The sequence below is a fragment of the Haliaeetus leucocephalus genome, unplaced genomic scaffold (assembly GCF_000737465.1).
Source record: "Haliaeetus leucocephalus isolate CR32 unplaced genomic scaffold, Haliaeetus_leucocephalus-4.0 Scaffold384, whole genome shotgun sequence".
Lineage (NCBI taxonomy): Eukaryota > Metazoa > Chordata > Aves > Accipitriformes > Accipitridae > Haliaeetus > Haliaeetus leucocephalus.
Window position 1 is genome coordinate 7516963 of NW_010972820.1, and position 26703 is coordinate 7543665.

The 26703-nt window shown below is 37.2% G+C and overlaps 1 protein-coding gene across 1 annotated transcript in view; it reads right to left on the reverse strand.

The window, feature by feature from the left end:
* The window catches only part of PDSS2 (prenyl (decaprenyl) diphosphate synthase, subunit 2), a 135054-nt gene that overhangs the window by 60824 nt on the left and 47527 nt on the right, over window positions 1-26703 (reverse strand). The window contains exon 4 of the mRNA XM_010573449.1: window positions 12336-12467. Coding sequence (XP_010571751.1) covers window positions 12336-12467 — 132 coding nt within the window. The remainder of the gene's footprint in view (window positions 1-12335; window positions 12468-26703) is intronic.

Here is a 26703-nt window from a genome sequence, read left to right on the forward strand (position 1 = left end):
TTTATGCAGTGAAGAACGAACACCTGATAAATGAGCAGTCCTGTTAAGAGAATAGGTTGTTCACATGTCTAGCTGCACAGGAAAAAGGCATTTAAAAATAAAATGTGAATCACCAGAATACAGTGTACCAGATACGGTTGGGGTTTCTTTTATATATAAAAATTTATATATTTTTTTATCATGCTTATACAAAACATACCCTATATTCTGAAATACCAATAAATATCCAACTCACAGTGGGGAGGGGGGGGAATAATCAAAACATACACTGCTTGCACAACCACAGATGCCTCACACTATCAAGGAAACCTGTCCTATTCTGAACAGCTGTAACCACATTTATGTTAGTCAGCAATTAAAAGTATGGTTATCACACCTGCTCTCCTCTCCCCTCCTGAACTTTCAATGTTCAGAACTGGATAGGGACATTAATACTATATATTAAAATGGTTTATTATAGGAACGTTTTTGCTTTTCACAAAGCAGAAGTATGCAGCAGATGGATATTGCCTGCCATGTACAAGGAACGAGACTAATAGCTAAAGGGAGACGGCAGACTTCTCGGAGACCTTGTCCCGTACACCAGGTGTGTTGACAGAATTGCCAGCAGGGAAAGGATAATAAACCTTTTGGAGCAAGGCAATGACTGCTGCTTCTGGGACCATAACAGCATAGTAACAAGCATTTGGTGCTGTTGATGTCCACAAAGTTTTATCATTATTATTAGTATGTATTTTATGCAAATCAAGTATCGTGTGATATTGAGAAAATGTGTCTTTTGATGAAAAAGACCTATCTACTATTATACCATTGGCATAATTTCCATCTATTTTTACCTTACTTACAGCAGTTCTATAAGGTATCTCAAAATATCATGCCTTCATTTTCCAGTCCTTTCATCCCAGAATGATTCAATCTACACAGATTGATATAAGGGATAAAATGACATCAACCAATTCAAGCAACATTAACCCCAAGTGAGTGATGGTGGAGAGACAGCTATACGCTAATAAACCACCTTCAAGAACAAACTTAATTTCTGTAGAATTCCTACCCGAGTCCACAAAATAGCATCATTTATTGATGGCAGCCACTGCTGTAGTTTTGCTAAAATTCAGTTTGTTGACTGGAACAGCACACGAATTTAGCTGAACTTTTTGTACTGGTTTTGTTGCATGGGTATCAGAAGCCAGAATGAAATTTCAGCTATAAGAGACTAAAGTAAGCTTTCCACAGAACACTGTTTTGGTGAAACATAACAATTTATGAGAAGGAAATCAGAAATACTGTACAGTATCTGAAACTTTCTTATGTTTCTTCCCTTTCTGGAAATATTAGATGAATAATTTGTTTGGCTACATCTTCTTTCCACAAAAATTTACACAAATTTGGCCAAGTCTTTGGAAAAATTAAAAACTACAATTGCAAATACTTTAATGGATTTCAAGTGTTGGGCAATCAAGCTCCCAAAATCTCATGTGCACTGAACATGCTCCATAATCACACTGTCAGCGCTGATCAGAAGTTTTCAATTGCTGCAAACCCTAGAAAAAAACATCTTTCCAATTTCTTTGGGTGCCTAAGCACCGTCTCAAACACAACATGGTTAGAAAACCATGTTGTATTCATGTTCTTGAAATCTTTATCGCTAATTCTCCAACTCCTTATTCCTCTTTTCAAATCACTGATCACTGTCATCATACATATTTCTAGTAACTTAAACTCAGAATGCAACCATTATCTCCAAATCCGGATTTGCTAGTCTTGCAATCCATCCATACCTAAAACCTTTTATTAACTTAAGTAACAATTTAACTTTCCTCTTAATCTAACAGCCAAGGCGCAACATAACAAGGACTAATATTCTCCATTTCAATCTACTGAAATACGATCTCATGCCCATTGAAAATGTTTCTGCAGAGATGATTAATTTTTATTAATGAATCATTTCCATCAGGTTAATTCTTGCTTTTGTTCCTTAGTAATTTCTCTTCCACTACTGCATCAAATAGAAAACCACTTTGCTTGTGATGATGAAGACCTACTATATGAAGATGTCAGCATGCACTTTTATTTCACAGTCAGTGTCTACTTAAAAGGGAATCAGACAAAAAATTTGTTTCTCCCAATCCAGCTGTCAGCCCCTGTAGAAAATTCAGTTTCTGAAATAAGCAATTTTTTATTTGATATTCTTTTCCAGAATTCAACTTAGAACACTTTCTTCCCACTTTCAAAAAGAAAACAAACCAACACAACAATAACAACAAAAAACCCCCACACGAAAGGTTCTTAGGCAATCTTCTCTTGCCTCTGTTCTTCCTGTTTTTCATGACAAAGAAAATTTACTACCACGAACAATCCTGGCTACAGCACTACAATAAGTGGTAACTTCTCTCTCTTTCCTTGTATTTTCCTTATCTACCTGCTATCTGTATGCACTCACATGCCCACCTTTATATTGGAATATATTACAAATAATCAAGCTTCTCTGTCCAGCAACACAATACCCTGTCTACACCACCCGCAATAATATGCTGCCTTTTTTAAAATTATTGTTTGCTTTAGAAGCATCTCAGAGCTGTAAAATTCCACACGAAAACCTACTGAAAGTTAAAGGCCAGATACTAGTGAAGTGATAACAAATATTCATTCACTTAATGTATAATGTGATCAGGGTCCAGAACATGCTGTTATTTCAAGTGGAAGAGAATAGATGTTGAACAGTCTTTGTACGGTCTCATGAACTCTAAGCAAAAAAGGATACCTTCTGAACTAGGAGGGCACCATTCATTAGCAGTCAGGCCCACTCTTATTCATACTCAAAACCCCAAAACTGTTACCACTACAGAAACAACATATTCCCCATACATATCCAAATATGTCAAAGATCAGTATATATTTTTATAAACATACTTGTGGAGTATAATGAAGACCACCTCCTCAACTCCACCCCAGGAGATGAAAAATTTTGTAATATCTTCAGTTACATTATATCAGAGTACTAAGTCATATTAAGAAAATAAATTAATTGCTACAGTACGCCTTGTAATACTTAACTTCATATTGCTACAATTTTCCGAGTATTGCAGAAATTTGTATTGAAACAGCGTAATCGCATTGTAAAATTTATCAAGGGAGAAGTTAATAGGTTGTGCTTGGGAAGAGGACAGCTGGTACTTCAACAGATGGGAAAGCATAGGAGATATTTTGGGACTGCAGGACAAATAAATTACATAGATATAGTTACTTAAGAACTTGCTGTGAGGCAATTGGTCATATTGACATCATAGTTCTGAGGGATAAGCAGTCCCCAGAGCTGTTGTGTGCTTTCATGACAGCACTGGATTGTGCTTAGGTGATGGTTGGAAATTTCTCTTCACAAATACTATTTTATCTTTTTTTTTTTTTTTAAAGAAAATGTGGAAGTTCTCAAGCAGAAATTTGTTGCAAGGGAAAGATTTTACAGCAACCAGCAAAGGACAGCTCTGGCGAAGTGCTCTGGTGCGTGGAGATGCCATGCGCCAGGAAGACTGGGCTAGGTCTTGTTACCCACAGGTCATCTGGCCTTTCTTTGAGAAGGTCCCACGTGGGTGAAGGCAGGACTCGGTTGCTCCCACAGCTGCTCCTGACCCACTGCAGAATTTCATCAGTGCTGTTCCGGTTTAGTATGCTATGCTGCACATCGTGGCAGTCCAGTACTCACTTCACAAGCAGTGGGAGGAGGAAGGTCCAGGAAAAGGGTGGGCTGGACAGACAGACAGGGCAGCAGGCAGCGTTATGGTTTCTCCAAGGTAAGCCATCCCTACTGTGCTTTCTATGACACTGAAAAATTACTTCCTTTTTAAAAAACGAAACAAAACCCCTTTGTAATATACATATTGAGTATACCTTGCTCAGCTGTCTAGTGCTAAACAGATTTATTCTGAACAAGATTTGCCATATCTCTGCACAGTCTTTGATTAGCTTTAATGCACTGTCTTTTGATTTATTCTACAGCATAAGGAGAGGACCTTTTTTTATTCAACACATAATTGCTGTATTTGCACATGCTGTGTATGCTAAAAACAATAAAAAGTTGATGAAGAAAAGTACTGGTTGTAATGAATTAGTAATATTGTTAGATTTGTATTTGGAGTTGATTTTTATTGTTGTGTGTAGAAGATGATCAATAGGAATATGTAATCAAGTTGTATGTGCTTTTCATCTCCTGAGACTCGTCTTGTAAATGAGATGAATAATCTCACAGGATTTATCCTGGAGAGCAAAAACTAAATAGAATAATTTAGAATAATCGCTTAGATTTCCTCTCACTAAAAGCTAAGGGAAAACTACAAAGGATCGGGGAAAAAAACTATACATTTCTTAAAGATTATAAAAGACACCACTACTCATATTTTGACATACTTTTCCCATTATCTTTCAAACAAATAATTTTGTCAAGAGCATTGTACTTCTTAATGTACTTAAATATTGACTATTTTAGGACCATGCATTTTCTCTACCAGTTAATTAGCTAGGCTTCCAAAGTACACGCAAGTTGGGATACTGCACCTTCACTGAAAGCCAGCCTTCCAGAAGATAGGAATAAGTACAGTTAGTCCCAAAGGAAATCATTTTTATGATAAAGAGTCCTAATGTGTCCCAGTAAAGGTGAGGATTGATTGTTATGGCCTATTGTTACTATAATTAGAAGTCAAACACCAATTAGCAGTTCCATTAATAAGATTAATCTCTGCAATATCTGCAGCTGAGACCCAGGGCTTGTATGCAATAAGGCAGTGTGAATTTAAAGTGCAACAGATATTCTGCACTAAAATTCCCAGTTTGAATACTTAAACCAGACAAAAGAAAAAAGCTCTGCCTTCTTTGAGTTTTGAGTTCCTACATACACTATTGGTCTTACTAAATTTTTCTCATTACTTGCTTTTTATTTTGTTTAAACATGTTCTATCATGATTTACATCATTGATGGGGATAAGTGCAATGCAGCATGAAGTCTTCCAAACTGTGGTTCAGAGCCACTCCCTCTGCATTGCACCAGGTCAGAGTAAAACTAGTTTATTTTCCTTTACTAGTAAACTCAGACAAATGGTAATGGAAATAAAACAAACAACAAAACCCAAAACCAAAAAAACTTCTCACAAATATGGAAGTACCCTTCACATGACAGGAGCCCATGATAAAGTCAGGCATCACTCACTTACTTCAAAATATGAAGGTAAGAAACAGACAAATCCAATCTCCCAAGTTAATACGCTATACAGTTCAGAGTACAGAAACTGAGAGAAGCGTGAGGTCTGAAGATGAGGTGAAAAGTCACACACTCATGCTCTTTGTATGTTTATAGGTACCCAAATCATAATTTGTATGGTCACTCTTTGATTTTATTTCATCTGAGTTTTGTCTTTTACAATAACTCTCAAACAGAATTTGTCCACAGAAAAATCTACACCATGCAAGGTAGAAAGAAGGCTTTTATAAAATTTAGTAGCAAACAGGTCAAGGCAATCTCTAAGTCTCACTTACACTATAACAATACAATTAATCTCACCTTCACCAAAATTTACTCATGTTTGCCATGGTTTATTAACCAAGAGGCCTTGTAACGGATTTGCGTTTTCATTTCTTCCTTTTAAAGGGAGACTATCTGATTTCTTTGCATAGAACTATTAATTAATCAAATATAGATTATATATTTATATTTCAGTTGGAAAGCATTTAAACAATTATTAAAAATTAAACATCTTTAAGCTTGTCTACAGTAGAAAGAATTTGCTGGCAAAACTTTACTGGTGAGCTGAGCACGTGAAGATACAGCTTACAGAATAAAAGACCTCCTTTGCCAGAGTAACATTTACCTGTTCCTAAACCAGAAGGTAGCACTTTACACTTTCTAGTTGTCTACTCCAACTGGAGATGTGACAGTCTTCTGAGTCAAGAACAGCACTATCATCTCTCAGCTGTTTGGTTGCATTCACGACAGAGCAGAGGCTACTTGCCAATAATTGCAGCTCTCGGGGAATGCAGAGCCCAAGGTGCACATCCTCATGGAGTATTTATTCTGTTTATCACTCAAAGTGGAACACCTTTTACATTTTCTCAGTTTCCAGAGAAGGTGTGCTCACACCTCAAACACCATTATGCTAATACACAAAGCAGAGTATTGCCATTTCAGATCCCTCTCAACCATAAAATCCCAGCTCAACAGCAGTCCTAGACACATATAGAAGTAAAGTCAACAAACCAACATCCATTTGTGTAAATTTGTGCATACTGCAAGTCTCAAAAGCATACTATAACCAGTATATAACCTCTACACTTTTGACTATGCTTTACAGACTGAAGTTGTCCAAGGATCATCATTCACATAGCTTCAGTTCCCTGGAGGCAGCCTGATTGCCTTTCATGCATACAGCAATTAAAGACTGCTCTAACAAGCACAGCATCACCTCTGTTACGCCTGCCATGGCATGGGTTTTGGAGAAAGAAGAGATAGAGCTGCAGATGGTGAGCTGTCACCTATGAGAAATGCAAGAGATTCCTAGTGTTCCTGCTAATACACAGCAACTTTTGGTGGCGTATCCCTAAGACAGACAAAACCTTTATGCTTGTGTTCTCATAGTAGGCCTTGACATAGCCCACATTACTAATTATGAAAATCTTGGGATGGAAAGTTCTTTGGATATTTCAGCTCTCAAATGACCTTAAGGACACCTAAACAGGCTAGATTATGCCAACACCACTGTGGCCTCTTGTGAGCTGCATATTCATGAATGCACACCAACTACAGCATTAAACGCAGAGCATGAGGCTACAGGCAGGGGGTAGAAAGTTCACTCATCTGTTTAAAACACATTTTGATTATCGTCTTGTGAAAAAGACTATGTTCTTGAAAGACCTAACCTTCATAAAGAAAGCTAGATGAGCCTAACCTCATTACTGACCCTGAGTAGGAAATTGGTCTACAGACCTCCTGAGATCCCTTCCTACTTGAAATTATCCTGTGAACCTAGATGTACTATCAGCAGCATCTGGTTTACCCTGAAAGGAGGGTAATGGAAGGTTGAACTTTCTCTGAAGATGGCGTAAAGCTCTTTGGAACCCATGGGAAAGAAATAAAGGGAAAGCTTTGTTTTCATATCTAGCAAAGAAAAGCTAGGAGTAAGCTAGATGGAACTGCAAAGGGACAGAACAGTATGTCCTCTGCCCTTAGGAATGATGCCTACCCCCTCCTGACTTCTTTGCAATCAAAGAGACTTCCAGAGGAAAAGCAACCAATGGATGAATGAGCCCTCTGGTTAAGATCTGGTATTTCTTGGAGACCCTGAAGCTGCAAATCAATGTTCCTTTAGAGAAGGTGAGAACAAGATGACTTTGGCATAGCCACAATGACAAAGAGCATGTGAAATCAGATTGTGTGACCTGTGTGTGTATGAGTGTCTCCAAAAAAGGGTACCCAGGCCACTTAAGTAAGAATTACTACTGGAACCCGACAAGCAAAAGACCCATCACCATAACAAGGAGTTGGCATCTGCTGCTAACTTCCTCTTAAATTGGGCTTTTGTTGGAAGCAGCATCAATGTTGGTTCCAAAATCATTACTAAAACACTCAGTAAAAGGAGTATATGTTCATGATCACTGTCACTATAGTATTACCATCACTTTTCCAAGAAGTAGGAAGAATTCTGATTCAGAGACAAGTTTATCCAGCGAGTACCTTCTTCTTGTAAGAAAGCATGTTCACCTTGCAAGCAATTAATTCCTGGAGCTTTAAAGGCCAGCTGCATCATTCCAAAGGAGAAGAGGCAGGGACAGAGCCCAGTATTTATAGTACCAATCCAGCAATCTGTTTGCTGGATTTACCAGGTGTTAGTACAGATTTGAAACAGTACTTTCTATATTCCACTCTACACACACACAGACACAGACTTGCTGAGTTTGGTAGAATAAAAAAGTCTTTGCTTGTCAATGACCATAGGATTCACCAGTATGAATGCACAGGCAGATTTGACTGAAAAAAGGATTTTAAATTATTTTTTTTTTAAACCTCTGACAAGCATCCAAGGAAATCTGCAGAGCTGGCTCAATGGATGTCAGTACTAGAGGGTATTTTAGAAACTGGCACTAATGACAAAAAAAAAAAAAACAACAAAACAGCAAAACATGAGAGAGAGAGAAGAAAATAATTTGTATTAGAGCCAAGGATACCGAGGCCTGAAGACATGACATAAGTTTATTTTCTGGTGTCACTTGCATTTTAAACTGCAATCTAGAGGCTATGTCAAGAATTCATTACTCACTATAAAGCCAAGGAGATTCCTCAGTTCCCCAACCAGTAGTGTCTGACAGTGCCAGACTTGAACAGAAAAAGATAGCCCTTTGGGTATTTAGTGAGAGGACCAAAGCCAGTCTTGGTATATTCAACTGTAAGAATCTAGCTCCAACTATGAAGCATAAAGCTGTAAGTGTTTAGAAACCACAGGATCCTGGAGCTTCAATTAAAAACCTCACTTCCAGCAGCAAAGTAAAAGAACAGTAAGCTGCATACTTGGCTATCCAAGTGAGTTTTGCTCTGAAAGAAGGCCACAGAGAGGAGTGTCAGACTCTAGTATAATCGACAGTTATGAAATGTGTCTCAAAGCTCTTATGAAGCTCTAGGCTCCTGTGTCACATCTAAGGTGTTCTCTGATACTATTAGCATGATAAATTATCATTACTTAGATTCTGCCTAAACCCAAAGTGAGTTTTGCGTTCTCTTCAGCACAGCAGTAGGAATGAGTTTCCAGACAATATGGGATGCACGCTTTGCTTGAGTACAGGCAATGACATCAACCCTTACATGATACTGCTTGCATACTCTGTAGTGAGCACTGCACTTCATCATTACATTTGCAATGCTTCTGTAGCCAAGGAAATATTTTCCTAAAGGCTAAGAGACCAGCAGAAAGTTTCAACTTTAGGAAATCTGTCCAGCAGCTGAAATAGAGCTGTTTATCATGCTGCTACTTCTCCTCTTCATCCTCTTTCGGGATCACTAGTGCTGAGCTGGAAGTAAAGCCAGGTTCTTTTCCCCGCCAATAGGAATAAAGTCAGGTTGCTGGCAACATGATAGGGAGGTGGCTGTATGAAGTAAAGCATGCCAAGCAGGCTTTTATAACACTTCCCCCCTTATCTTCAGCATAGCTCATAAGGCAACCAGCAGTTACTATGATATCCTTGCGTACAATGACCCCCCATGTCCCCAGCTTAATGCGGGCAGATCACATCTCCTGCAAATTATGAAGTGCTAAAGCTGGAAGCAATGCTGGCCAGAGGTAGCACCATATAACTACACTAGCCCTGTTCCTGTAACTACCTAAATTGTAATCTTCATTATTCTGGAAAAGATTGCTCTCTGGTAGCAGGCATCAGTTTTGTTCCATTGTGTACTAGTAAAAAAAAAAACAGATGCCAGCTAAGCAGCTAGCTAATCTATTTTTATACACTTAGGTCAATTGTCCCGTGAACTGACATATCTAGAGAACAGGAGAATAGGATAAAAAAAATTTTTTTTGCTAGTCCAAATTCAGCTCTCAGTATATTTCTGTTTTAATTACAGTTATTGTATTGCTTGCTTATATTGTGATTCAAGAATATGAAATAGGGAGAAGAGGTTATGCAGAACATGCCAGATTCCAGGATGAAAAAGTCTACCATGGTTTTTTGTGGTTTTCTAAGTTAAATAATTATTGCACTGTTACATCTTCCTGCTCACAGATTTTACATTTAGTGTAGTACCAGATATAGCGGACTGATGTAACCTGGCTATCCACTGTGGGACTGAGTATTTAAAAGAGAGCACAACAGCTGGTTCCAACACAGACAGTGGGAAAAGAAAGACTGGGCTGGTGCAATTGCTGACAAGTACTGGAACAACTTAGCTCATGCTCCGATTTCAGGAATGCAATTAATTAATCACTACTAAGTACCCTAAAATCAAGTGAGCCATATCCCAGCTAATAGTCCACAATATAACGTTCACAGCACGTAAGTATCAGGCAATGAAGATGCTCATTACAGTGCCAGAAATAATATTTCCAGCAAAATATTATATATAAAGATGAAGTAATTATATGGCATGGCAACAAAAAGAGCTGTATAGTTTACAGCTGAGCTGAAAATCTGTAAGAATCTATTTCCAAAGCTGGAGACACATATGAACAATAAAGGATTAAGGGTATTTCTTCACTTCATGTCACTGAAGGATATACTTTGCCCTTGATATGTATGTCTAATATACACAACATATATAATTACTCCGTAACCAAGATAGCAGACAAAAATGTACTAATGGAAAACTATTTCCTTTTGTTCTTATTCAGGAGAAAGCAGTTTGTAAAACACTATTTGTAATACATAAAACAATCACAAAAGCCCTTTAAGATCACAATTTTAAAAGTTGCCTGTTCTCTTAGCTTTATACAATGGAGAAATCAAAATCAGAAATTAGACTCACATCTAAGAGTGTATTTGGAAAAGTACCTTAAAGAAAGAAAGGAGGTCCAAAGTCAAAGGCAAAGACCACAGTGACTTCAGTAGAGGGCAAGAACTGGTCACTACGGCACAAAATGAAACAACACTACGGCATTCTCCTAGCATGCATCAGTTTGCTCATATTTACACCGTGCTACAGGCTTAAAGTGTCATTGAAAATCCATTTAAATTAACAACTCCATAGCTATCACTTTTGCAGACAGTAATGAACCTTAAGTGAACCCGTGTGGGTGTATTCAAAACTGCTTCATTTTTTGAGTACCTTTGTAACTCTGAACTAGATATTATAATGGCTATTGACTTGCTCAAACTTAGATTATTAGGCTAGATTTTCAGCTGGTTGAACTGGCATAGTTCCAATGATGTCCATTTACACCAAATGGCTCATTATTAATTCAAGGTCTTATTTGCTCCTTAATGAATACTTCCACTAGTCACCTTCCCAACGGCAGCTTTCAACGCTCAAACGTTACCTCCATGGTCAGAATCATCATACTCAAGAACTTAGTTATCAAAAAATAATGCTTTTTCTCTCCTTTTATGAGGCATACTTAAGGTAAACTTTTTTAATCATTTACAAAACAAACTAAAATACCTCCTGTGCCTTAATTAACTAACTAGAATTATGCTTTCATACAGCATCATTTGCATATAAATATAAAAATTTTACAACCCTAAGGGGACATTAAGGACAAAACAAAACAAGAATGGAATTAAACAGCTAAAGGGACAAAACAGCACTCCATAACAAGCCTCTTTTATAGTCTTGTCTTTTTTCTTACTTATTGTTATTTCTGTCTGTACCCATTCATACATATTTTTCTTCTCTGTTATTTTAAGATACTACATGTATTTTAACTTTATGTGTTTGGTCTTTTCAATTTTACAATTCTGTCTCTGCACTTCTAAACCAAATCAGGATACAAACATGTCACTAAGTTTGTGCATCTCCATTTAATACATCACAGTGGTCAGAAACACAATTCATGGAAAATATGAGTCTGTTCCCTCAACCAAGCAACACTCACAGCTTTTCAAAAGGATTTCAAAAATTCAAATTTTACAATTTTTCAACCAGATCTCACTTATTATTTCAGTGGAACAGTCAATTATCAAATATACAAAGGAGAGCCACCACTATTTTTGATTAATGTTGTTACTAGTATTAAGTAATTTACTTGAAATACTTAAAAAAATATTTAGGAACTTGAAGCTGAATTATCTCAGTGAGAGCCTGAGGAACCTTAATGGTAGGCTCAGTAACTCCGCTGTGACACATGGAAGGTAAAAACTTTATTCTACACTGCTGTTTCATGGGAAAATATCATTCAAAGGGGCTAGAGCAAAACTTATCTGTTCAGTAAAACCAATTGGTATTCCACAAGACTGGCAATCTGACTCTGAAATTCCTAGTAAGTAGGTGTACCTGAGTAAACCCAAGAAACTCAAAATGAAAATATTCTATTAAAAAAAAATTTTCTAGCATCTTTACTTTTTTGATTCCGAGTACCTCTTAACATAAACTTTCAAATAATTATCTTGATTCAAATGTTTTTAATTTTGTTGTGCCCAAGAGCCACAATTAAGATATAGGCATGGATATTATAAGAGCTATACAAAGAGTAGGAAATGGTTTTCACCTTGGAAAGCTTACAACAATCCTGAGGAACAAAGTTTTGCGATTAGGTAAGTATCAATTTTCCTTGAGAGTTGAGCGGGCCACTTAAGATGCTTTGATACCACCATGAAGTTGCCCATCAAATGTACCTTGGTGTATCTTGCTACAGAAAGTTACTACATACCTGGAATAAATTCCACTGACCATGTTGTGCTGGAAAGAGAGTTCGGCCGTGCTGGGTCCAGCAGCTTTGGAAACAAGCAATATGACCAAACCTCGCATCTGTAAATTATTTCGGCTATCGTACACAAAACCCCTGCAAAAAGGAAAGAAAAAAAAAAAGCATGTTTTCACAATCCATTTTCACTGGTCCTATCAAAGTGGAAAGAAAGGCTCAGACGTCAGGCTGCTATAATTTCAAGTCTTTAATATTCACGTTTGCATGGAAATAAGCTGCAATTATCAATAGTGATCTTTTGTCATCCTTTACCTGACACTTACAATGAAATACTACTATTGCAGAGAAAAGCAAGTATTCAGGATTAAATCTTGTTTATTTCCAAGGAGCAGCATATGTCCTGCATTTCATGTCAAGCCATGAAAGGAGTATTTCAGAATAATTCAATGTGATCCACTGTAACAGGAACGTAAGAGCTTTCAGTTTGTTGTCTGAAGTACAAAAAAACCAAAAGAAGCCTCATACTTCAAGAGAAGAAAGGGAAAGGAGGAAAGGTACAACCAAAATCTACAACCCGCTGAAAGAAAACTGTTTACATTGGAGTGGTTACGACCAGATTGCGCAACACATATAACATGTCTAAGTATATTAGAAATAGACTTTGCAGAACCTGATGAAAGACGTAAAGTAAAAGTTAGAGATAAATGAAGTACAGATGGGTTGTTTTAAACAAAATAACTGTTTCAAATGCTGCATCTTTAAATTTGGGGTCAGCAGGAAACTGCCTCCCAAAACATATCTGTTGAAAACAATTCTAAATGACCACTTAGATACACCATCTCAGAAATTAACTTGCTTTAAAGCAAGCTTAGCTTTCCTTTTTGACTGCAATGTCTCCAGTTGTATTCTTCCTGTCCTGGTCAAGCTGCTTTCTACTTCCTATGTTCATCAATAAGGCTAAATGGCTAGAAGAAAGGATAATACATTCCAGATGTTATTAAATTTGTAAACTAATTTCCAATAAATAAGGGCCCGTATCTCCAATATCATCTAAACATTTGTTAAACAAATCATATAAAGAACTACATCACAGATTACTAAGCACTTCAACTCATTTTATTCCAGAGTATAATTTTAGCCCTAATCACCGAAGGAAATCAAAACAGAACAGTCTTTAAAACATCTGAATGAAAATCTAAGATGTTGATCTTGGAAATACATTTGAATGAAGAAAACAGTGGATGCAACCTAAAGTTTCATCTGGATTTTTTTAATTACATTTACACCACATCACAATGCAAGAATATCTTAAGTATACTAATTTCATGTACACAGACACATAAACATTAAAAAAAAAAAATCATCACTTAAATAGCACCCTTATGTGTGAAAGTTCTTGCACTACTGCAAATGTTGACTTTTCTCTTGAGTCTTTACAGCCTGTTCTACAGTGATGGGGGAATGGCCCAAACTACATGCTCTAATAGAATGAGTGGGTCCACCCAGGTAGCTGGTGCTAGACAGCTACTTGCGCTTGGTCTCCACACCTGCACTGATTCCAGGCTAATAATTCCCCTCCAGAGAAGCCCTGAGCTCACACTCAGTGCAGCTACATCCTACAAATGCCACTATCAATTAAAATAAGAAGAGGCCAGTATGGCTTTCTACCACAACCCACAATATTTTTAGCTCCGGTGGTGTCTAATGAGCCAAACGAGGCCATGGCTTTTTGTTCTGTGCCTTTCTAATCTGCCCACATCCCCTTTGCTTCACCCGCAGGCTAACAGGCTGGCCCACCCAGGACAAGTTAAGGATGAGGTGTACCCCACACGCTCAGCAACATGGGCAGCTGCGGTGTTAGAGAAGGTATCATCTTCTACCAAATTTCCAAAAGAGAGTGCAAGTGTGTATGGCTTCAGACAGTTACAGAGTTTGGTTCAACTAAGTTGAGGTTTTAACAACCAAGTGGATACCAAACGTTTAGTCAAAGCTGAAATTCAGCCAAAAGCAAGTACTAGCCACCGATCTTGATCTGCAGTAACGCAATTAAATGTTAGTCTCTCTTAACAGAGCAGTAAAATGCAAATACCAATTAACACATCACCTTGCTAGCTATCTTAAAATAAACCAATTTAAATGTTTCTAAAAATTAGGAGAACATGGGTAATCAATATTTTAGTGGAAGACATGCAGCACAGATTTTACTATTTACCACACAAGATTCAAACATAACTTCCTGAGGAGAAACCATGTCACAGAGCCACCAGCTCCCACTTCTTCCATCCTCAAAGATCCTTTAAAAAAACCAACCAAAACAAACCCTGAATAAAACAGCATAAGAACCACTGAAAGGAAGATATATAGTATCTTCCAGAGCAGACGATGATTTCTTTTGTAGACCAATCCTGCAGTACTTCCCAACCGCTCAAACCCAGGAAAGCTTGCACAGCTCAGAACTCTCCCTGAGAGCACACTCTGTGGTCCTGCAATGTGCACCTTCATTTTGTTTAGTGGGTACATGTAGCGAGGGATTTTAAGGAGGGACAACTGCTTGCCTTCAGCACTCTATGAATTTATAACTTGCGTACCTTTACTCTCACCAAGCACACAAATAAATGTTTTTGCTTACCATGTTCCAATACGCAGTTAACAAAGTGCAGCCAAGAGTTAAACACTTAAAATTCTGTAGATTTCCAAAGTCAGAGCCACAACGAACATTAAACTACCCAGGAAAAAACAGAAAATACATATAATGAATAATATATAGCGTGTATACATCCTGTACACAGCATTCATAATTGTTTGTGGTGGTGTTAAGTACTTCTCTGGCTTGAACGTCAGTTGACCACATTACTCACAACCACACAAGTTACGCAGATCATGCAACTAAATACAAATATATTTCCCTCAACACTATTTACAACTTATTTTTGAAGAAAAGAGTTTTTAGGAAAAAATTGCTTTTTTCCACATATGTATGCTGGTAAAATCAGAGTGCCTTACTAAAAGCAGGATCCCATGAGAAATGAATAACACTTTTTTTGTTTTTAAAAACAAAATACAGCAAATTATAGTGATACTTTTAACAATCAGAACACTTTGGTTTTTCATGCCTAGTGCTCTACAGCTTGCCAAGGGACAGGATATTACAGAAATAGAGAAGAAAGGTGTTCAACACAGGATTATAAAGCACTGGCCTTTAAATAAGCCACTGCCTAGATAGATACCACTAGAAGTGAAACACTACAGTACTTTTACCTGATTCAGACTAAGTGAGGAACAGAAGAAAATAATTACTTATGCTGAAAATACTTGAACAATTTCGTAGCAATAACAGAAACAAGTGTTCAGAGCTGTTCAGGGGGCTTGCAACACCACTAGCAATGAACGCCTTGCATTTTTAGCAGAAAACTATTAATGAGAAGTGCAGATGTGGGTGGGGGGGAAGAACAGGACATAAAAAATCAAATAGTGGAACAATAAGGACCAACGTGTCTGTCATTTCTACACCTAATCATATAGCCTATACATCACATATGGTTTGGATGCAATTTTAGACAGGATTTTCTATGAATTTCCAAATCAGTAGTCAAAAGTCTAATTCCATTCAAAACATGACTGAAGTTGTGTTACTGCCATGTAACATATCCATACTAAAGCAAACCACATTAGACTTGAAACAAATAAAGCCTACGGTGATCATCCTTTAGACACTAGAAACTACTGCAGCTACTTGACATGGCTTCAGGGGTCACATTCACATTTTGAATTAAGCTCCCAAGAGATATTCTGCACAAGTAACAGCTATACAAAAGTCTTCCAGATGGTGCAATTAGTCTTGATGGGTATGTGGCAGGAGACAGGTGCCTCTAGGGAAAAAAGTGAACTAAAAGCAACCCAAGTGAAATTGTGCACACAAAAAAGATGCATCAAGCTGCAACTCTTTTGGAAAACCTATGCTGAACACCACACATACATGCACAAGGTACCCCAAAAAGAAACATTAGCACAATTTTGATTGCTCTAAGTTACAGGCTGCGTATCTTGCAAATTACATACTTCATCCTCAGGGAACCGCATACCAAAAAAGGTAGGTAAGTCAAATGCTTCTACAATTCAGTTTTGCAAAACATTAAGAATTTGGGGGGGGGGGGAGGAAACACCCTCAAAAACGAAAAATCTAAAAGCATTTACTCCAGATATTATCCATGTGACAGAATAACCCACTGGAAAACTGGCAGATTCACAGTTTTAAACACAGAACAACGTTCAGAAAAAATTCATGTTACAGCACAGGGGAGAAGTGCCTAGCTCTGACACATGCGCAGTATGACACTGTACAGGCACAAGAGACTCACACCACCCACTCAAGCAATGACACTGGCTAATAGCTAATGTGCTGCAAATTACACCTCCTACTACCAGAGTCCGTCTGCTGCAGAGAATAAATCAAGCAAACATGAGCATTTCACTTAATGCTTTCTGTATTTCTCCACATGTGCAGCCATTTCAGTAGACTTTGCAGTTAAAATATTAACCTCCAGTAACTGTCAGGTTTAACTCCATCAGTAATTTACATTACAAAAAAAAAAAAAAAAGACTATTTATTGCAAGCACCATTCATATTTTTGATCATATCTTGTTTAAATACTGCAAAGATTTTAAATTATTTGCACGAGACAAAACCAGCTAATATTCTTACCACTTTTTTCATTAAATTAAACTCTTTAAATTAAACAATAGAAAGGAAATATGGCAAATACAACAGTTACTGTAAGGAAGAGATGGACATGAGGGAAATTTCATAGTACCAAATGGGAGGGGGAAAAAACCAAAAAGCACAGGCAACTGTGAAGTCAACTGACTCTGCAAGTGGGCGTAGCAGAAGAGAGCATGCTTATGGGTAGTAGTGCTAGTTCAAATTTAACAACTAAGAATACAGAACAAATTTCCCATCAAAACAGGCGTGATAAGGTATTTTGGAAGGGTCAAAAAGGGGTTGTTAAATGCTTAGCCAGATGCTTTTAGTATTTCCCAAATGTTCTGCTCATGATGGAAGCAAACGAGAGCTGCTGGATTTGAGCCCTTTCATCAGTTATCCCAGCGGGAGCCCCTCCACCACCACCCAGCTGTGTGCTCCAGCCACTGGCCCGATGGTAGGGGCTGAAGTGAACAGATCACTGCCCTCCTCACCTCCTCTGGCGATTTTGCCCTTCCTTTCCGTGCATTTTATTGCAGGTGTCCCACTGACAAGATCAATCATTTTGTTCCAGGTCATACACAAGCTCCGTTCAGCTACAGGGGGAAAGAAAACAGGGAGAGACACGGGTGGTGATCAGCTACCCCTCTACCTTCCCACTTCAGATGTCAAACAAAAGGAGGGGAAAAAAAATTTAAAAATGACCTGTTCGCACTGCTCTAATAAAAAGCAGCTGGTAAAGTCTGTAACACAACCAAAATCAATTATGCTGGTGAAGAAGATTTATAAGCCTAGGATAATGTCATTGAAAACACAGGCTAGTTTTAGGCTGAAATACAAACTGTTCTGAAACAGAAACCCCTCTATTCAAACTGACAATCCCAGGTGTGACAATATAAACACAGTTTTAAATCTGTAACATCTCGGGAAAGTAATATCTATTTTGCTTAATATAGATTGAGCACTCATGGTTACAGGTGCAGGTACCTTTGTTAAAAAAAACCCAAACAACCCCACACTTTTTCAAAATAAATTATAACTGACAATTCTATATCTAGTGCTAGAGGTGAGGCATGGAGCTATTCGGCAAGACTGTCAGCTTCTTTATTAGAAATGCAAGAGTTCTACCAGCCTCAGGGCTTTTATCCAATTTGCTTTATTAATGACTTGTCAGAAGTAAATAAGAGAAAACTCTCTGACATACTCATTTTTTAAACGGATGTTAAACCGCTGCATTATAGATGCACTTATCTGAATCATAGGATTTACCATATGACCACACTCAAACATGCATACATTTAAATACTCAGAGCACTCAATTTTATATATTTGGTGTATGCTAACAGCAGTCTATAGTGACTTATTTTCACCTGCTACTCAAGTTTCAAGCATATATTAAATGCCCTTCTGCACAATGTATCTTCAAAACACATTAAAACCCCTGGTCCATTCCAACATCCACAGCCAGATCTGTAGATCTAAACTGAATAGAAACACAACAAAGATTATTTTAATTGCTTTATCTTGGAAGAAGGTTGCAGTAGCATACCTTGTAGAACAGGAAGCTCCTGGAGGAGAGCTCCTAAGGTCCTCTCCAACAGAGTGACTCCATGAGAGTAGAAAATAGCTGCTCAGTTTTCACAGGATTTTGCTTACAAGGAGAAACATTTCTTAAGTAAAGGTGAAAAATTCCATGCAAATTTTCATCACTTCATTGCTCTTAGGACATAACTTTTTGAAGGATTTCTAGGAAAAGTCAGAGCATCCTTCAATATCAGAAGAGAGACTGATTTCTTTCTGGAGTTGCTACATGCACCTATTTCTTCAGGCTTTAGTATATATCCCACCTATTGTACTACTTTCAAGAAGAAAATTTCAACAACCTTTTAAACACAGCAATGATCAGAAAAGATGGACCCTTCTAGGAAACTATAAAAGTCAGAAGGTTAAATAAAGTTGTGGAGATTCAAATGGGCAAGATGCCACAAAAATAAAATCTTATCATCAAGATGAAGTTTAAGAAACTACAGATTTTTGGGCAGGTGCAAAGCAAACACTGATACTTGGCCCTGGGTACTTGCAGTTCATTATACTTGAGCATTTACAGCTCCCAAAAACCAATACAGCCTTCAAATTCTTGAAAGAAGTAGTTTTCCCTGGAACCTGTAGAACCCCATTTAGACACTCATATCAGTCTACCATCCACTGCTACTAGGTTTACTGGGTTTCCCAAAGGCAGAGGCTATTTGAACTATTGCCATGATGATCAGCTACATACTTGCATATTATTTTACAGGTTTTTTGATGTACTTGCTTCCTCTAGGATAGGTTATCCCCTAGGATGAATGGGAGAGTTGCTGTTCAAAAAAAAAAAAAAACCAACACAAAAAACCATTCTAAACTCCCATTTTTCTGCAAAACTTATGACCAGCTGAGGATGAAGAGGAAAATGTTTTGCTTGGTAAGAAGAAGGGAACCACCAACTTCTTCATTCGAATGAAGATGCACAGCAACAGTTTGAAACCAAAGTTTCAAAAGAGCTGGGTTTAGGTTGCATGGTCATTTAAGATCTGAAAACAGCCTACTATGGACATAGAAAAAAAACACTATAAAAATAAAGGGCAGCTATAATCAGTCATTTATCTCAAAGATACTGATTATTCAGAAAATTCTTTTTTTTTTTTTTTTATTCTAAAAAAATAATTCTACCCTCTACCCATCAGATCTTATGAGTGGTAAGGGCAGGGCAAAAAGGACTACCTTAAGGATGACACTCAAGACACCACACAGAAAACAAACCACCAAAATGTATTTTTAAACCAACTGCCAGTCTCTGCTGTTTTTCCTGGTCAGTGTTTGGCTTGATATTGGAATGTGATGTGGATAGCAGGCAAGCTAATACCAAAAAATGCAGTTAGTGTCTGAGTGCAATTACTCTGACCAGCAGCAGCTTGCAGGTCTGGCACCCTTATTTTCCTAACCACAAATACTTAGACAGAAGCCTAATTTTGGTGTGTCTGATTTCTCCATCAATATTGACTTTATTTAAACTTTGTGGGAGGTCTAGCACCCCACTGTCGACCAATATCAACAGGTCTACTCAAGCACAAGACTACCTTTTTGAAAACAGGCACTCTCAGACACAGGAATATTCTGCTTAGTGAAAGCAATACAAATATTTTGGAAGATTTCTGTGAATGACAGAAATATGATTAGCTTCACAAGGCTAATGAATTCAGGCACCTCTGGAGGTCCAGTGTCACTTCAGCAATATTGTAATTGTAAAGCCTGTCATAAAAATGTATTTCGCATTAAATAAACTCTACTAGGGAAATGTAACAATGAAATAGGTCAACTCCTGGCCATTATCTCACACTAAAAATGCTCACAGCATGTTTTACAAATGGATGAAACATGAAAAGGCAAAAATGTTAAGATATGTATTGTCACTACAGAATGATTGAAAAAGTTCTTTTAACCGTCTGTACTCAACAATATTTCTAAATAACCAAACTGATCTTCAGAATTATTCAGATGAATTCATTACAAATATTGATTCCTCAAAAACACTGAAGGCTCTTTACTAGCCGTGAAAAAGAGGTTCTAAGTTCTGTGCTTCAATGGATTGTTCTTAAGTACTGTAAATAGCTTAAGCCAAATACACACCAAGAGTCCTGTAAATACAAATCTTCCTTTTAAATAGAAAGGGAAATTGTTTTAAGTGATTGAAAACCAGGCAGCACCATTAGTCCAAATGGCAGCACCTCTACATGTGTCACTATCTACTAGAGTTAAGTGGTTATACACAGCAGAAGCCTTTTGTAAACTGGTGGGGGGAAAAAAACCACCTTAAAACACAGTGTAGAATTAGGACAGAATGCAAGGCAGGAATATGTACACACAGTCACAAATGGGAAGAAATATAAATACTCCCAGATACTATGACAAATGTATATACTTCTAAATACTATATACTGAGGGCTTTTCAATGGTTTATTCCAAGTAAAAAAAAAATAAAAAAAAATAAAAAAAAATCAATTTTAAGCCAACAGTGGAGAATACAGACAAACCTAGACCATAACTCTTACCAGTATTATCTTCATTTGATGTTTTTCTCTAGATTACTGATTCTAGAGAGTTTTTTCAGTGAGACCCAGATGGCTGACTCTGAGAATTAAGACGAATCTGGGTTTTTACTCAGGTAAGAAGTATTTTCAATGTGACCTCCACCCAAATTCCATAGTTCTCACTCCACTGTGTCAGTATCACAATCAGGCTTGTTCGCCTTTTACAAAGATGAACATAAACCCCAACAAATCTCTGCCCCCTTTTCCTGCATCATTGCTAAGCATTAAATAAGCTCATTAAGTTACCAGCGGTATGCTTTAAATTTATGAAGTCATGAAAGAAGATAGAGCACAAAATACTGAAAGCATTTTACAGTGAAGCAACTGTTAGGAAAAAAAAAAAAACCAAACACTAGAAAACTTTAGAGATTTTCTATTCTTTTACCCTCAGAAAAGACAAGACTTTAGAAGGCTTGAGATTTTAAGCAAACACTTGTGGTTTTGGAAGTGCTGGTTTCCATGGCAACCAGTAAGGTCTTCTTTATATAGCATTATAAACAGATGGTAAAGACCGGTCATGTTTGTTTCTTTGCCAATATATCAATAGAACTGCTGTACTACCCTATCTCATGTATTAGAATTATTAAGTAATTTGGGTATTTGAGCAACAAAAATCTACAAATCAGACTTGCTTAACTAGTACCTTTTTTCCATAAACACATGAAGATTCTCAACAGTAAAGTCACTGTAGTCTATATAGTCAGATTTCCTTGGCAAAGCTTTTTATAAATGTTTTCTCAGCACTTGCCATGCAGGGTACATTACTACCACAAATATGAATCTGACAGGGATTAAAATAATGAATTCGAACAGGAAATAGAAATGTGACTATATTTACACCTACTGGTATTAAAGCGTACTTTAGAACTACGTTTTTGTTGTATTACATTTGGAATTATTCAGAGAAGATGCAGCAAACTAAACTCACCTTCATTATGCCATAATAAGCAGAGGTTATTCTTGCAGGCGATTTGTAAATAATAATAAAAATCTTTACATTTTAATCTTTCATTTGTAGCTATGGCACACTTGTACATACAAGTGTTCTTATTTCATAGATGGCTGGAAGTATCAAAAGAATTTGATTTGGTACAGCATTTGATTTGGTACCTCTCTGGAAAAGTCTGAAGCACTGCTAGCAGCGCAAGCTAACATAGATTTTTGCCATTGCATGCAGCTTGTTCCTCCACTGTTTTAGCTGTTTAATATGTTTCATGCCATAAATCAGGAAAAAAAAAAAAGAGGAAAGGCAGAAGCAGAACTCCCATCAGGTGTAATGACTGCATGTCAGGAGCCCAAATTACACATTTTAGATCAAAGTATCACCTGTATTCTAACCAGATTACGAATTATTATCCAACTATTAAAAATATCACTAATTCTGATGCAACTCCCACTGAAATTCATGCCATTTCAATCAGTGCTTGCATATACAGTTCCCACAAAATAGTTAAAAAATAAACAATAGACAATTTGTGAAGTCTGGTGTTTTTTTCCCTAAGCAGTAGCATCTCTCAAGGACAACTGTAATATCCCCAAAGTTATCTTTTCTCTACCCCAAATACAAATTTCCAGGTCCACTCTTATCCAATCTGCTACCAATATCACAGCAGTTATCACTAATAAGCTTGAGATTCAAAGGAATCCACACACAACGCAAAGCTCTCAAAACCCACTCAACTTCATAAAACAACCAATAATACATTTTGCAAAAGTGTGAACTATTAAAGATTTGAGTATGTTTGGCAAAGATCAAGAGGATAACAAGCATTCAATATGCACAGAGAAGCCAGAAATGTGCTAGGGTATCGATGAGAAGTCTTCCTGCACATCAAATGGGACTGCATTAAGCGACAAGTTCAAAAGATAGATAATCACACACGATTTTTGTGTTGCTAGTTTTATATTTATGTTTGATACCAGGCAAATGATACACAAATACAATTTAACAGTTGGGTCCATTCTGCCAAAATCCCAGCAGTTTCCAACAGTGCTTAAACTGTAGATACCTAATGCTACATAGCATAAAATTCCTAGCTCGGTTTCATTGCACAGGGCCGTTCAGAAGTACACTTTCAGATGACAAGAAGTCCCTGTTCTTGTCTATGCCCTCATGGATCAAGCCACTGCCCACTGCCATGATCAACATTCCAGCAATCCCAATAAATTTTCATCATTTTAGGATACTATTCACCTGCTGGCTACACCAAAACCCACCACTTTCATGCTCCAGGTGATTTAGCTCCACCATAACATAAATTCAGCGTTAATCTTTATGTTTAATATATAAGCTTGATCCATAGGTTAGGGAACATTTCAACAAATCAGATGTGCACAAGTCAATGGGATGCACCCACAAGTGCTGGAGAAAATACCTGATATTATTGCCAGACCACTCCATAATCTTTAAAAAGTCATGGTGTTCTTGGGGAAGTTCCCAAGGACTGGAAGAAAACAAAACAAGTATCACTCCTACCCTCAAGAAGGGCAAAGAAGCAGCTACAAAGATAGCTGGAAGTACACAGGTAGGGGTAAAACATTTACCTAACATTCCAAATAAATGAGACTTGAATTTCACAGAGCCCTTTTTTTAAAAGAGGTGGCAAACCAGAACAAGCATTGTGTGAAGGGCCTGAACTTCAGTTTGGTGAGCATACTGAACACCACAAAATTTGGAATGGAGCGGGGAGCGAAAGGCAAAAACATGTCACGTGTAACATAAGACAACACAGCCCTCACGCCAACTGCTTTATTTACATAAGACGTAATACAAAAAGATGGACCACAGTTTCAAAACAGTACAGTAACATAAATGAAGAAGAGATGGAGCTGCTGTACTAAAGTTTTGTAGTTATTCAGAAAAGGCATTGGTGGTACTGACCGCCTCAATTTTTCCTGGACTGCCTGGTGCCAGACTCTGGAGGGCAAAGTTAAGGAACATAGTCTGTAGGAATTACTGGAGTCCACGAGAAAAACCTGGCAAGAGGAAGCAATGCTGGAATGTGAAGCAGGAACCTATTTTCTCCCCACTGGAGCGACCTCGACTGCATGACAAATAAGTGGAAAGCAGCACTGCTAAGAGAGGGGAAAGAACGAACAGCCAAAAAGGAGGGCACCTTACTAAAATGTCATTCTTGGAGTAGAAGCAAGAATGAAAAGAAAAATGAAAAATTAATGACATGCCAGACTTGTCAATTTGCTTTAAAGAAGCGTATCTACCACTTCAGGTGCCTACAGCACAAGGAGAACTGTTACCCACTGTGCAAGTCAGGCAACCTTGGAAAAACTTCCAAGACAAACATCATAATAGGAAAGGTGAAAATAGAGGAATCTTCTTCAGGCAATCTGAAAATAAAGATCTTCCAAGGTCCACCACCTAGGGAAAACTGAGGAGAGCTCAAGGTGAAGCTGCCAGAAGCAAAATTACCCCAGAATTAAGAGTCACAAGGAAATAAATTTAAGTCACTGATCTGATCCTGCCTCCAAGAGATACAGAGACAAATAAAAATGAAATGCCAGGCTCTGACAAAGGAATACAGCACTGATACTAAACCTTTACCGATACAAAGTGGAGTGGGTGTGAGGAGAGAGAAACCTTTGCTGGTGACATGCAGGAAGATAACTAATGTTTTTTACATGTAGTTTACATGCAGCTTTTATTATGTAATTAACCAGGTGTGCCTGATATTTTATTCTAACCTAGTACCCATCCTGCCACGTAGCTCACAATACTCAAAGTTTCCATTGAGAGTAACTCAGGATAGAGTTGGCATTTTCAGCAGTAGCTTAATCTTAGACAAATTATAATAGAATTTATGTTTCATGAAAAATGTGAATTCAAATTGCTACAGGAAGTCCAACTTATTTTGAAGAATATCTATTTCTTCTTTAAAGACCTAAAAGAATGTTTCTGCTTAATACTCTCATTCACATAAACTGCAATGCAACATTATGGTAAAAATATCTAAACCTTTATCCTAAAAAAAACCCAACCAACCAAACCAAAAAAAAAAAACCCTCAATTTTTCTGGAATGAAGATCAACAAAATGCTGCTTGCAGCCATACAATGTAACATTATGCAAACCAACAACACCCTATGACAAAAGATGTCAAATGCTTCTGAAAGTAATTCTACATTTATTTCAAATATTCTTTAGTTATACCAAAAGCAAACTGTTACTATTGTCAATGGCAAAAGGAACCCTCATAAAGACATAACTCACTGAAAACTATGACAACTCCCAGGCTTTTTGTTCTCTCAAGTGTACTGACATTTCAGAAAAAAAAAAAAAAAAAAAAATTGGGAAATACAATTATGAAAAAAAGACAATGATTTCCAGTATTCCATTATTTTATCTTTTAGTTTTTCGGTTATATAAGCCACCTCTGGAATGAAATACAAATACAGTTTCGGGATTACCTCTAGCAATACACTCAAAAAAGTTAAAGCAAAACTTTAAGGAAAAAAAGTGGTTCAGACAAATTACCACCACCTTCCGAAAAACCAAAAATGTTCCAGAAAGCATGTAACAGCTATTGCACAGAACTGGTAGTGCTACATCTCATCTCCAGAAAAAATATATATGAAAATCAAATCTCAGATTTCAGGATCTTTTTAAACTTTCACCCCAAATTTAGCAGCTTCTAGGAAACAGTTTTTCCCAAATGATACTTTGTCAATATTAGTAGCTGCTGACTTGCAGAAACAAGTTAACAAGTTACCTGTTAACACTGGTTTTCCCTCCACCAGTTCTCCAGCTGTTACTTTAGCTAAACACCAACTATGCCTGACCTCACTTAATTCACATGAGACAGCGGAAAATAAAAGATAAAATCCAATATACACATTGCCTGATGTGCCATGACTTGATTTATCATTACAACAATGCTAACTACATTCTGCTTATGACATGCAACTACAAACATTCCCGTAAGTAAATCTGAATGAATCTGAGGACCAGAGAGCTACCATCTCAGCACAATTGGACAGCCTTGAAACTCTCACTTCAATTTCTACATCGTTCTATAAGATTTTAGAAATAGCTATTTTGTACTACTTACATATAAAAGCATTTGATCAATTGAGGAGCTTATGCTTGATATGATGAATGAAATACACTCTACACAATTTCAGTGTGGGGAAAAAACCATTAAGATTTCACGGTCAAGATTTTAAATTTATGAGTGCCAGTCTGTTCTATTCTTCTATTTGGCTATCTTTGGTCAAAACAATACCGTGCATTCAAATAAAATTTTCTTACCACTCGACTGCATATAACGGTGTTGTTTAGTATCTCTAATGTACAGATGTGTAATTATTAAGTTTCTTTTAGAAGACAAACATTAGGGCACATACTTCAGCAGAAAATGCTTCCAAGATACTTGACTTACAAAAATAACATATTTAAAAAAAAATTAAGAGATAGAACATGACAAAAGAGATAAATAAAGAACTTTTTTTTCTCCTATATTATCTTACATCTGAAAGACAGAACTTAACTTTGGATCATAGTCAAAGTACTTCTAGCAAGCTTGCTAAACTTTCAC